At 41.4% G+C, this 12,724-nt stretch overlaps 2 protein-coding genes across 2 annotated transcripts in view; one reads left to right on the forward strand and one right to left on the reverse strand.

Annotated features, from left to right (window-relative positions):
• Positions 1–12,724, forward strand: part of LOC137349258 (zinc finger protein 16-like) — an 824,782-nt gene that overhangs the window by 726,759 nt on the left and 85,299 nt on the right. The gene's annotated exons all lie outside the window — the stretch shown is intronic.
• LOC137349272 (probable G-protein coupled receptor 139) lies at positions 4,812–8,307 on the reverse strand. Its single transcript, XM_068014802.1, has 2 exons — positions 8,238–8,307; positions 4,812–5,719 (listed from the first exon to the last, which is right to left on the reverse strand). Exons 1-2 carry the CDS (start codon positions 8,305–8,307, stop codon positions 4,812–4,814), a joined length of 978 nt encoding a protein of 325 aa, XP_067870903.1.

Here is a 12,724-nt window from a genome sequence, read left to right on the forward strand (position 1 = left end):
TCTTAGTGGTTTTAGCGGGCTTAACAGTGGATAAAACCCCAGGCCCAGATGAGATGTATCCCAGGCTGTTATATGAGGCAAGGGAGGAGATAGCAGGGGCTCTAACACAAATTTTCAAATCCTCTCTGACCACAGGAGAAGTGCCAGAGGACTGGAGGACGGCGAATGTGGTGCCATTATTCAAGAAGGGTAGCAGGGATAAACCAGATAATTGCAGGCCGGTGAGTCAAACTTCAGTGGTAGGGAAACTACTGGAAAAAATTCTGAGGGACAGGATTAATCTCCACTTGAAGAGGCAGGGATTAATCAGGGATAGGCAGCATGGCTTTGTCAGGGGGAGATCATGTCTAACAGACTTGACTGAATTTTTCGAAGAGGTGACTAGATGTGTAGAGGTGGGTAAAGCAGAGATGTAATCTACATGGACTTCAGTAAGGCTTTTGATAAGGGACATGGGAAATTGGTTAAGAAGATAAGAGCCCATGGGATCCAGGGCAACTTGGCAAATTAGATTCAAAATTGGCTTAGTGGCAGGAGGCAGAGGGTGATAATCGAGGGTTGTTTTTGCGATTGTACATGGTGTACCGCAGGGATTGGTGTTGGGACCCTTGCTGTTTGCTGTGTACATTAATGATTTAGACCTGAATATAGGAGGTATGATAAGTAAGTTTGCAGATTTATTGGGTTGCACAGTGGTGCAGTGGCTAGCACTGCAGCCTCACAGCTCCAGTGACCCGGGTTCAGTGCTGAGTACTGCCTGTGCGGAGTTTGCAAGTTTGCAAGTTTTCCCTGTGACCGTGTGGGTTTCTGCCGGGTGCTCTGGTTTCCAAAGCCAAAGACTTGCAGGTTAATAGGAAAATTGGCCATTGTAAATTGCCCCGATTGTAGGTAGGTGGTAGGAGAATTGAGGGAAGGTGTGGATGGGGTAGGGAATATGGGATTAATGTAGAATTAGTATAAATGGGTAGTTGATGGTCGGCACAGACTCGGTGGGCTGAAGGGCCTGTTTCAGTGCTGTATCTCTGTATGTATGTACATTGCTGTTCTAAGACCTAAGAAAATCTTTGTTGCTGCTTCCTGCTGTAAAGCCTGACTTGAACTTACTGTGCTGCATCTCTTGGAAGGCTTACTCAGACTGATCATCAACATCACCTGGAAAAAAATATTCTTCGGAAAATCCCATTGACAGCCTCCAATTCGCCTTTGGGACACCTCGCCAAATCAAAGGACTTCCTTCCATAGCTTCTTTTCAGCATAAGCGTATGTTTTTTTTTATATTCCTTCTATTTTTTTGCAACAGCTGTAAACAATATTTTTTTCTCAGTTAACTGCTTGCGTGTGCTTGTGTCTGTGTGTGCGTGTGTGGGGGCGAGAATAAATAAGTGGCTTTAGCATGTCCATTTGTATGTATGTTTTATTTCATTATTTATTAAAACTTGGTTTATAATAAGCTGTCAATTTTATTGTTTATCAATGAAACCTGGTTGGTGTGCTTTATTCTGGGGGGAAATAGATTTTTGGTAAGTGGGAAAATTTATTGATATGCTGTGACCTGTGGAGAAGTTGGACTGAATTCATAGTGCACTCCTCCGTCCTCGGACGTAACAACAGTGATTGGTAGAATTGAACCCAGTCAGAGTCAGCACAGTCAGGAGAGGAGAGGGTGGGGAACCAGTGAGTCCAGAACTAAAGCCGCCCTTCTTTACCATGCCCTGGCACGTTTCTCCACTTTTGTGAAGACAAATTCAAACTAATCACATTTTGCTTAAGTTTAATGTAAGCATTGAATGAATTCATATTATACATCAATGTGTGGTTGACAGCAATTTAGCATCAATTGTCCAATCATCTGTTATTATTAAACAATTTGTGTTTCTATAAACAGATATACCGATCCCTTGTCACTGCACCTTGATATGCTGGGAAGGATTCGGTGCTACCATGATCCTAAAATTTATGCTGACAGAAGTACCAAGAAAAAAATACATCATTTAAGTTCATTAAGGAAAATACAATAGAAGCAAGATGGATTCGGTCCAGAAGGGAAGCCTGGAGTGTAAAAAATGCATATAGTAGTGAAAAAATGAATGTAGCAAGTGAAGAAATGGTCAATAATTGCTTTAGTTTTAGTTACATTCAGAGAAAAACTTATCAAACAATAGATGGACTGTGGCAACACAATCTGCAAAGAATCTACATACATTTTGCATCCGTTTTCACCAAAGAGGAGGCAGCTAACAGATTTTATCTGGAAATGGGAAAAAGAGGGTCTTTCAGAGGTTATTTGTGACACTATTCACATTACCACCAGCATGGTTGTCGAACAGCTGTGAAAACTAAAGATGAATCCATCTCAGGGGATGGATGAGATGCATTCCAGGATCCATATTGAAATATGGGAGAAAATAGAAGGACATTGGGCACAAATCTGGAAGAAATTATTGATACCAGAGAGGTGTCTGGGGCAGAGAAAAACCGATCTATGTTTTTTTTTAAAACAAAATGTTGGAAACGTGACCCTGGAAACTACAGACCAGCGAGTTAAGTGTCCATTGTGGATAAAGTTGTGGAAATTCCCATTAAAGATAAGATCATGGAGCATCTGGATAGAAATACAATCTTAAAATATAATCAGTATGTATTCATCAATGGGAGACATTTGCCAACCGAGTTCACTAGCTTTCTTCGAGTGTGTGACAGTGTTGAAGTGTATTCCCAGGGCAGCTATTGTTCAATAGCTTTTTAAATGATTGGGAACGAGGAATCTCAAGACAACAACTACATTTTCAGCTGAAACAAAACCGATGCAGGTGGTAGACTTCAAAGCTAAAGAGAATAAGCTATGGGAGGATTAAATTACTTGAAAAATGGCAGCCAGGCGACAGATGACATTTTACATAGAGAAATGCAAAGTATAGTACATAGATTTTTAGATACAGCACTGAAACAGGCCCTTTGGCCCACCGAGTCTGTGCCGACCATTAACCACCCATCTATACTAATCTTACACTCACCCCCATATCCCTACCACATATTCACCTATCCCTAGCACCTACTAGGGGCAATTTATAATGGCCAATTTACCTATCAGCCTGCAAATCGTTTGGCTGTGGGAGGAAACCGGAGCACCCAGAGGAAACCCACGCAGCTATAGGGAGATCTTGCAAACTCCACACAGGCAATACCCAGAATTGAACCCGGGTCCCTGGAGCTGTAAGGCTGTGGTGCTAACCACTGCGCCACTGTGCTGCCCCTAAAGTAGAGAGAAGAAATCAAAAATGGACCACCACTTAAATGAAAAGCAATTAACTGTGATGGAAAATTTAAGAGAGCTGCTTTTTGATTGTCAATAAATTGAAGTTATCACAACAATGAGCAAAGCAAAATAGACATTGGGATGTATAAAAAAAGAATGATATTGAGCCGAGATCATGGGGCAAACCTGTCACTCAATAAATCATTGCTGCAATCTCACTTAAGAATGCAGTGTACACCACAGGATGTTGCAGCTATGGAATAGACATCAAACAGAGTAAACAGAATCATCAACGGGACGGATTAGATTGGATTGTGAGGAACGATTATGTATATTGAGCATATTCTCATTGGAAAAGGGACGGTCGAGGGGTCGTACACTTTCTGATTTCCAGATTCAAAAGGGACTAGATGATGCAAATCTCGAAAAGTTTTCCAGACCAGTAGAACCAGAGATCACAGACTTCAGTGAAGGGGGCAAATTCAAAGCCAATCCACTGAAATAATACTTCAGTGAGTGTTGGATCTATGGAGCAGACTCCCTACAGCCAAGGTGGAAACAGTTAATATTGATCCTTACAGTGCAACGAGGCAGATTTTATTCATAGGATACCATTCCGTGATACGGCATATGCGAAATTTGAGACATGACATGTGTTAAGTGTATCATTGCTTGAGAGCATCAGAGTTTGTAAGTATGAGTTGCTAAAGCTCCCCAGCACTGGGTCTAACTCGTTACATGTCTCGGTCTGTATTTAGCTAGTTTATTGCGATTGCTGTGATTAGTAAATATATATATATATATTTCCATTGTATCATGGGAATCATGGTACTATCAGGATGGTAGAAGGCAAAGAGACTGGAATGTAAAGTCTACAGTGGAGGTAATATCCTCATATAATTTGATAAATTTCTTTTTTCTGATTTGCATCTTTATTGCTTGCATCCCTTTTAAAAAGTGGGCACTTTTGTTCCAATTATTTCATTCTGTTTGATGAAACAGGGTTGTTGGATAATTGGCCAATGAAAAGAGTTGAAGGCGCACTGTCGTTTTCCTCCAGCATTTCCTCTGTTCCTATGTTTATGGGTACAAGGGTCCAGCTGTCGGATGGTGCCATTGGATTGGAGAACAGTGCATGGGACTCTACATGATTCAACTTCTGCGTCAATCCTACCCTTTCGGCACAAATCATTCCCAGAAGGGATATTGATGTCCTTTCATTGAACAGTTAAACTTGATATCTAATAACAGATCAGAGGTCGGATTCCCTTTCTCCCTTATGAATGTAGCGATACTTCTGGACCCTTGGGGCTGGTGCTAATGTATCAAGCTAGAGTCAGCACGGGGAAGAGATCTGGAAACTAAATGAGAACATGGTACACAACTGCATTGTGCAGCTTTGCAGTGTTGCTTATGCATTCTTAAATTCACACAATGGAGATGAATCTCAAAGTGAGTGTCTATTTTTCAGGGAGGGGAGACCTTATGTGATATGCACAAGAAGAGCAATGGATGGAATATAACGTGCAAATCATGTTGAACTGTAGTATTTGCATCATTTAAACAATTTAACAATTAAACTCAGTGGATATTTCACTCCATTCTTTAACTCCTCTCTGAATTTTTTCTGGGTCCCTGCATAAATAAATGGATTGACGCAGGAACTCAAAAGCTGAAGCATATATCCGCTTTCCTGCATTATAAAATTTGATTCATTGAAATTGGAACCAGAAAAATAACTAAATTTCGCAATTCGGATATAAAGGAAATTTACAAGAAATGGCAAATATAACAGAATGAAACTGCCCGAGATACAGAAGAGTAAAATGATGGACTTTCTCCGGCTCTCCATCTCTGGGTCACTCTGAGTCTCTCCATTGCTGTGGGCTCGGAGTCTCCTGCGAGCTCTACTGGCCACTAGAATGTGCCTGACGGTCAGAGCATTGAACAGTAAAATCAGAATGAATGGGAAACAAGAGGTTGAAATGGAGCGAATCCAGTCATATGCGATCCATACAGGTGACGTATAAAATATTGATTTTATGCTACAGAACCAAGGTATATTGTTAGTTATGTAAAAAGGTTCATATATAAAATACAAGAAGGCACATTTTAAACAGCTCATTGTAGACACGATTCCTATAACCCACGCCGCCGTTTTCTCAGTGCAGTATTGTATTTTCAGCTTCTGGCAACAAATGGCCATAAATCGATCAAAGGTGAAAGCGACTGTAAACCAGACAGAACTATCTGCGATCGCAAAGTTGAGGGCAATCTGAAGACTACATACCGGGGTGATGGACAGGAAACTGACTGGAAAATAAATACCAGCAATCCGGTTTAATATCACAGCGGAGATCATGACCAGGAGATCTGTCACCGCCATGGACACCATGTAGTAAGTAATACCTCTGGAGAGACCGCATCTTCCTCGGGACAGGATCACAATCACTGCCAGGTTAGCTGTAATAGAGACAGAGAGACTAAGAGAAAGAAGGACAGTGTATGTGTATGAGTGAGCGTGAACGTGAAAATGACTGGTCCAACTCCTGATAAACTCATCCATTTTACAGAATTTTCTGTGAAATTCACAGCTTTGACACATGATCCTGAGTGGACAACTATCCCTTAACCTCCCAGTAGTTGTTTCTGTGTTTCCATTAATCACGGGGATTAAAAATCAGACAGATCAATAACATCGGAATTTAAAATAATCCAATCAAACATAATGGAGAACAAGAAGGCCTCGCAAACCCATTGAAGCAGAAATGGAACAACAAACAGACAAGAAAAATAATACCTGTAACATATTCTTGAAGACATGTAAGAGGGTAAAAAACACACCAACCGACAATAAAAGTGGATGCCAACAAGAAAGGAGAAAAAAAGCTGCCATTTAAAATGGATTAAATCCTACTGACGACCTAAAATGCCCTCATCTGATTAATGAATGTAAAATGATTCACTGTTGGAAGATTCCACAGTCAAATTGTTCGAAGATGCTCAAACAGCAAGAATGGGAGACAATTAGTGTTTAGATTTAGATTTTTTTTAGATTTAGAGATACAGCACTGAAACAGGACCTTCGGCCCACCGAGTCTGCGCCGCCCATTAACCACCCATTTATACTAATCCTACACTAATCCCATATTCCTACCACATCCTCACCTGTTCCTATATTCCCCTACCACCTACCTATACTAGGGGCAATTTATAATGGCCAATTTACCTATCAACCTGCAAGTCTTCTGGCTGTGGGAGGAAACCGGAGCACCCAGAGGAAACCCACGCAGACACAGGGAGAACTTACAAACTCCACACAGGCAATACCCAGAATCGAACCCAGCTCACTGGAGCTGTGAGGCGGCGGTGCTAACCACCGCCCTTATACTAATACATACTAATTGTATACTAATTCAACAGAACAAATTTTCGGTTTTAGGGTACTTTTTGACATGTTATCACTTTCCTGCAGAGTGCAGTAAGAGAGGAGACGATTAGTTTTTCTTGACTTTCCAGAGGGGATGTTGGTAAAGACACAGTGATAACTCTGAGCGCTTCTCCTGTTACTCACGTGGGAAATTCCTTGCCGATCTTAACCACCAGAAGTAGCAGATTATGAGGTCCTATTTGAGGAAAGTTCCCTCTGACAATGTCGCAGAACCCCAGTACTGCCCGCATAGATGGTGAGCTTAGTCCGATAGTGGGCATTGAACTTTTTGACTCAGATGCGAAAGATGCCAGCAGTTATACAAAATATGGAAGAAAGTTTGAAGACGGGGACAGTCTGGGACATTACCAGAGTCTTGGAGCAAAAGGAACATTGAGCACTGTGAGTTTAGGGTAAGTAAAGATTCATTCATAAAACGGTCACTTGTTGCATTGCTTAAATTTCTGTTAACAACTCGAGACCTAATAATGTTCCTTCAATAAATGGAATACTTAAATTCCCTTGTTGTTGAATAACTTTAGTTAGTGAATCATTTGTGAAAATCAGACATCTACTGTTACTGCCCTTAACGCAATAAACCTCCACGTTCACTATGATGACAGTATGATAACTCACCGACAGTAACAGTGTCAGTAACACAATAGAATTACATTTACACCGTGATACCAGTGTAATAATACATCCCAGTAACAGTGTCAATAACACACAGAACTACATTTACACCGTGATAACAGTATGATAATTTACCCACAGTAACGGTGTCAATAATACAATATGAACTACATTTACACCCTGATAACAGTTTGATAATAGACCCTAGTAAGTGTTTCAATAACACAATGGAAATATATTTACACTGTGATAACAGTGTGATAATTCATGCACAGTGAGTAGCAATAATACAATGGAACTATATGTACACAGTGATAGCAGTCTGATAATTCACCACAGTAACAGTGTCAATAACACAACGGAACCACTTTTACAAAGTGAACACAGTGTGATAATTCACCCACAGCAAGTGTCGCTAACACAACAAAAGTGTATTTACACAATGATAGCAGTGTGATAATTCACCCACAGTGAACAGAATGGAATTGTGGTTTTCAGTGAAATGGCACAAGTAAAGGTGTGAAATTAGAAGCACTAAATTATACTTTTAAGCAGGGGAAATTACACTTGTTGATGGGAACATGTTATTGCCATGAGAGTGGAATGTAATACTGGCAAGTGGAAGAAATTACACTGACAATGTTAAGAAATTATGCCAGTAATAACGAGAAATTATATCAGTAAATTGGAAACAATTTACAGTTAAAATGAATATAGCATTAAAGTGGAAAAAAATATTAATGTAAAAGGGGAGAAATTATACCAATTGGAGGGAAGAAATTTTCTCATTAAGGTGGAGAAATTAAAACGTTAAAGGGAAAAAAGGTTATCCATAACCTGGAGCACTACTGGCAAATGAGAGCAGCGACACAGCTAAGCAATGATTCCTGTAATGAATAACTAACTACAATACTTTACCTGGAACCCCGATAGCGGCAAGGACGGGATAATAAATGGCAAACACCAGGCCTGTTGGTGATACGTGCATTTCTGTCAGGAGCTCTGAGCACGCTCTGAACTATACTGTAAGATTGTTACATTTATACCTGATGTCAAGCTGTGAAGAATGTCAGGGGGATAATTAGATGGTTTCATGTTTTGCATTAATTGCAAAAACAGGTTAGTGCAGCAGCTGCTGGACTCATGTTTTTGTTTTGATGGAACAGAATGTTTCTTCAAGGGACCTGACACGGCTCTAAAGTGAACTATCCAGAGATTACAACATGATCCTAGTTACAATTACGATAACGAAAAGTTCAATAAGCGGTTGCAATGCTGAAAGTGAACCAGCTATATGAGGAATCGCCCTATTTTAAACCTTTTAATACTTAGTTAAGTGCCCTCAGCACAAGATGTAATGACCAGAGATATTTTGGTCCTGAAGGGAATTGTAACCACGTTCTTGATCCTGATCTAGTCAGTTTCATCTGCAGCACATAGACCTCACTCCAAATCCCTCTGAAATGGTGTATCCACTTCAACACGGCTGGTTGTATTCAGTGCAGACTGCTCGAAGTACTTTCAGTGAGATGAACTCAAGAGGTGAGGTGGGAGCGACTGCCTTTGACATCAAGGCAGCATTTGACCGAGTATGGCATCAAGGATCCCTAGCAAAACTGAAGTTAATGGGAATCAGGGGGAAACCCTCCGCTGGTTGGAGTCATACCTAGCACAAAGGAAGATGGTTGTGGTTGTTGGAGGTCAATCATCTGAGCTCCAGGGCATCATTGCAGGAGTTCCTCAGTCTAGTGCCCCAGGCCCAACCAACTTCAGCTGCTTCAGCAATGGCCTTCCTTCAGTCATAAGGTCAGAAGTGGGGATGTTTGCTGATGATTGCACAATGTTGAGCACCATTCGTGACTCCTCAGATACTGAAGCAGTCTGTGCAGAAATGCAGCAATACCTTGACAAAATCCAGACTTGGGGCTGATAAGTGGAAAGTAACATTCGTGCCACACAAGTGCCAGGCAATGACAATCACCAACAAGAGAGAATCTAACCGTGTCCTCTTGGCATTCAATGGCATTACCATCGCTGAATCCCCCACTTTCAACATCCTAGGGGCTAGCATTGACCAGAAGCTGAACTAAAGTAGCCATTTCAATACCGTGGCTACAAAAGCAGGTTAGAGGCTAGGAATCTTGAGGCGAGTAACTCACCTCCTGACTCCCCAAAGCCAGTCCACCATCTACAAGGCACAAGTCAGGAGCGTGATGGATGAGTGCAGCTCTAACAACACTCAAGAACTCAACACCATCCAGGACAAAGCAGTCCGCTTCATTGGCACCCCATTTACAAACATTCACTCCCTCCACCACCGACACACAGTGGCAGCAGTGTGTACCATCTACAAGATGCACTGCAGCAAGCACCAAGGCTCCTGAGGCAGCACCGTCCAAACCCGCGACCTCTACCAACTAGAAGGACAAGGGCAGCAAATGCATGGGAACATCACCACCTGCAAGTTCCCCTTCAAGTCACACACCATCCTGACTTGTAAATTTATCGCCGTTCCTTCACTGTCGCTGGGTCAAAATTTTGGAACTCCCTTCCTAACAGCACTGTGGGTGTACCCACCTCCTAGGGACCGCAGTGATTCAAGAAGACAGCTCACCACCACCTTCCCAAGGGCAATTAGGGTTGGGAATAAATGCTGGCCTAGCCAGCGAAGCCCATATCCCATGAATGAATTTTTAAAAAAAGTTTGCATTCGGTGTGGACAGATTTCGGGGAGTCAGGAGGTGACTTATTCGCCGCAGAATTCCCAACCTCAGACGTTCTTTTGTAGCCACAGTCTTTAAAAGGTGGGTGCAATTATGCTTTGGCCGTTGAATGTCAAGATTTGGTACAAGATCCTTTTATTTCTTGATTTGCATCTCTGGCAGGCAGCCATCCTATTTGCCTTTAATTAATACATAGCTCCTACTAGGAGACTTATAAACTGCTCTCACATGCCTTAGCTTCTCCTTGTTATTTCTTATCACGGCCCATTGTTACGACCGAGGTGGGAGGAGCACATTGTTTATTCTAGCCAAACTTCTCCATAGGTCATAACATATAGTTAAATCTTTCCCACCTCCCGACACTGTCAATCATATGCTCTATTTTCCCAGAATAAAACAGACTAACCTTGTTTTCTTTAATGAACAACAAAATTATCAGTTTATTATAAAGCAGGTTGTACCCAGTATTGAAGTAAAGTATAAACACGCAGATTGAAATTTTAAAGTTCAATTTTTGCCTTAGCCCCTCACACTCACACACAAACACACATACATATAGCCACTGGTTAACCGGAATAAAATAAAAGGGATTATTTTTCAGAGCTCTGGTACAGTCAAAAAAGCGCTTGGGCTGAGTACTTGCTCATTCTTGAAGAAAACAACACGTGAGATATGTTGTGTTCCAAAACTGGCATACAGCCTAGCTTCTGAGTACACGTAGATGGGCCATTGGGATCTTTTGAAACCATTCTTTTCAGGCGGCATTGAGAAATGGTTTAGTAGTCTTTTCTTCAAAGACAGGAGGCGAGAGGGTTTGACACAGTGGACTTCTCAGGGTCTTTTAGAGAAGCGCTGAGCTGGGTTGTGATCATCCCTCCATCCTTGGCAATTCTCTTCTCCTTCTGCAAGCTTGACACTTCAAAAGTTCAGCAAGAATCTGGTCTCTTCCTCAGTGACACTTTTTCAGCAGCAGGAGCAAACTTTATCTCATTCTGGAAGATAAACACTGACACTGCATCCAAATGCTCCCGAGTTTGCTGCTGTCTTCGGTGCACGCTGCTCCTCCCGAGCTTGTCCTGTCAAGGGGTGTGCGACTGTCACTTCTCTGCACACATCTTCCCCAGTTATAAGGGTTTTGTTCTATTTTAACTTGAGTTATGTGACAGCTAGTAAACGTTGTTGAACCTTTTGAAAAGAAATTATCCAATATTTCTTCCGTTTGACTATGAATTCCTCAAAATATATTGTAAAAAACGCAAAATCGCTTTCATAACACCTCCACCCTTGGATGAATGAAAAGCAATTGTATATGAGTTTAATTTCAAAGTGTGGGAAAAATAGCAGGTAAGAAATTTTGAAGCACATTTTCAAATTCATAACCATTCACTCTTTTCTTGTAGCTAATACAGTTTTGCTCTGTATCCCCTTTTCATAAAGATAACTCGAACAAAGTTACATTCTCGATAAAGTATCTGCAATAGCATTATTTTTGCTCACAATGGGGATAATCTTGAAGTGATGAGGATGCAATAGTAAACTCCATCAGAATAGTCTGGCATTCTGCTTTTTAAATTTTTCGACAAACGTTTATTACCGAAACAGCTGACTTCAACCTTTCAAACAGAGACCCCAGATAGTCTAACTGTTCCTTCCAAGTGTCACTGTAGACCAGCACATCACCAAGGTAAACTACATGGTTTGGAACACCGGCTACCGCTTGGTTTATTCGCCTCTGAAAGGTTTCTGAGGCATTTCTTAGCCTGTATTGCATCACCGAGCATTGGCAAAGACCGTCTGGTGTGACAACGGCCGATATTTCTTTAGCTCGGGCTATTAAAGGAGTTTGCCGGTATACCATAAACAAATCTATTTTTGTAAGAAACATGGCACTGCCCAAGCGAGGAATTTGGTATATGTCTGCCTTTGTTACAGCATTAACTTTTCTGTAGTCTATGCAAAGTCTAGTTGAACCATCAGGTTTAGGTGGCAATGCCACTGGTGAACTCCAGCTGCTTTGACTGGATTCTATTAGGTGGTTCTCCAGCATATATTGGATTTCTGCTTTTACCTGGACCTGTTTCTCTGGAATTAGGCGATAAGGATTCTGTTTTCTAGGAACGGATTCCTCCAAATCCACATCATGTGTGGCTAAGGTTATACATCTATCTTATCCATACAGACACTTTTAAATGCTGTGACTAGCCTTTTTGGGTCTTCTCATTGTTCTGCATCTATATATGAAAGCATAATGTTCAGTCTCCCTCGCAATTCAGGATCAGCTAACCAGATAGTAGGAGGTTTAATTTGAGTGTTGCTTGGCCTCCTTCTGCCTCAACCTCTCTGTCATTTTCATCCTTCACTGTCCATAATAACGTACATACATATGCTTGCTTATCCCCTTCTCGGCAATGATATTATTTTAACATATTGATATGACATAGTCGATTCTTTTTCTGCCAATCGGGGATGCCAATCAAATAATTTATCTCACCATTTCTCCTGCCCACTTTATATGGACCACTGAGTCGTGGTTTCAATGGTGCATCCTGTAAAGGCGGGAGGATTAACAAGTCATCCCCTGGTTGAAATGTTCGGGTCTTCGCATGATTGTCTGCCCATTTCTTCATAGTTGTTTGGGAAGCTTTAACGTGTTCCTGAGCCACTTTGCAGGCTCATTAAGCC

This window comes from Heterodontus francisci, chromosome 34 (genome assembly GCF_036365525.1).
Source record: "Heterodontus francisci isolate sHetFra1 chromosome 34, sHetFra1.hap1, whole genome shotgun sequence".
Taxonomy (NCBI): Eukaryota; Metazoa; Chordata; class Chondrichthyes; order Heterodontiformes; family Heterodontidae; genus Heterodontus; species Heterodontus francisci.

What these genes read in the sequence shown, in the direction of transcription:
- LOC137349272 (XM_068014802.1), bottom strand. Translation starts at nt 8,307, where the DNA reads ATGCACGTATCACCAACAGGCCTGGTGTTTGCCATTTATTATCCCGTC. An exon ending in TGCCGCTATCGGGGTTCCAG is followed by an intron (nt 5,720 to 8,237) that starts GTAAAGTATTGT and finishes TCTCTATTACAG; the next exon opens with CTAACCTGGCAGTGATTGTG.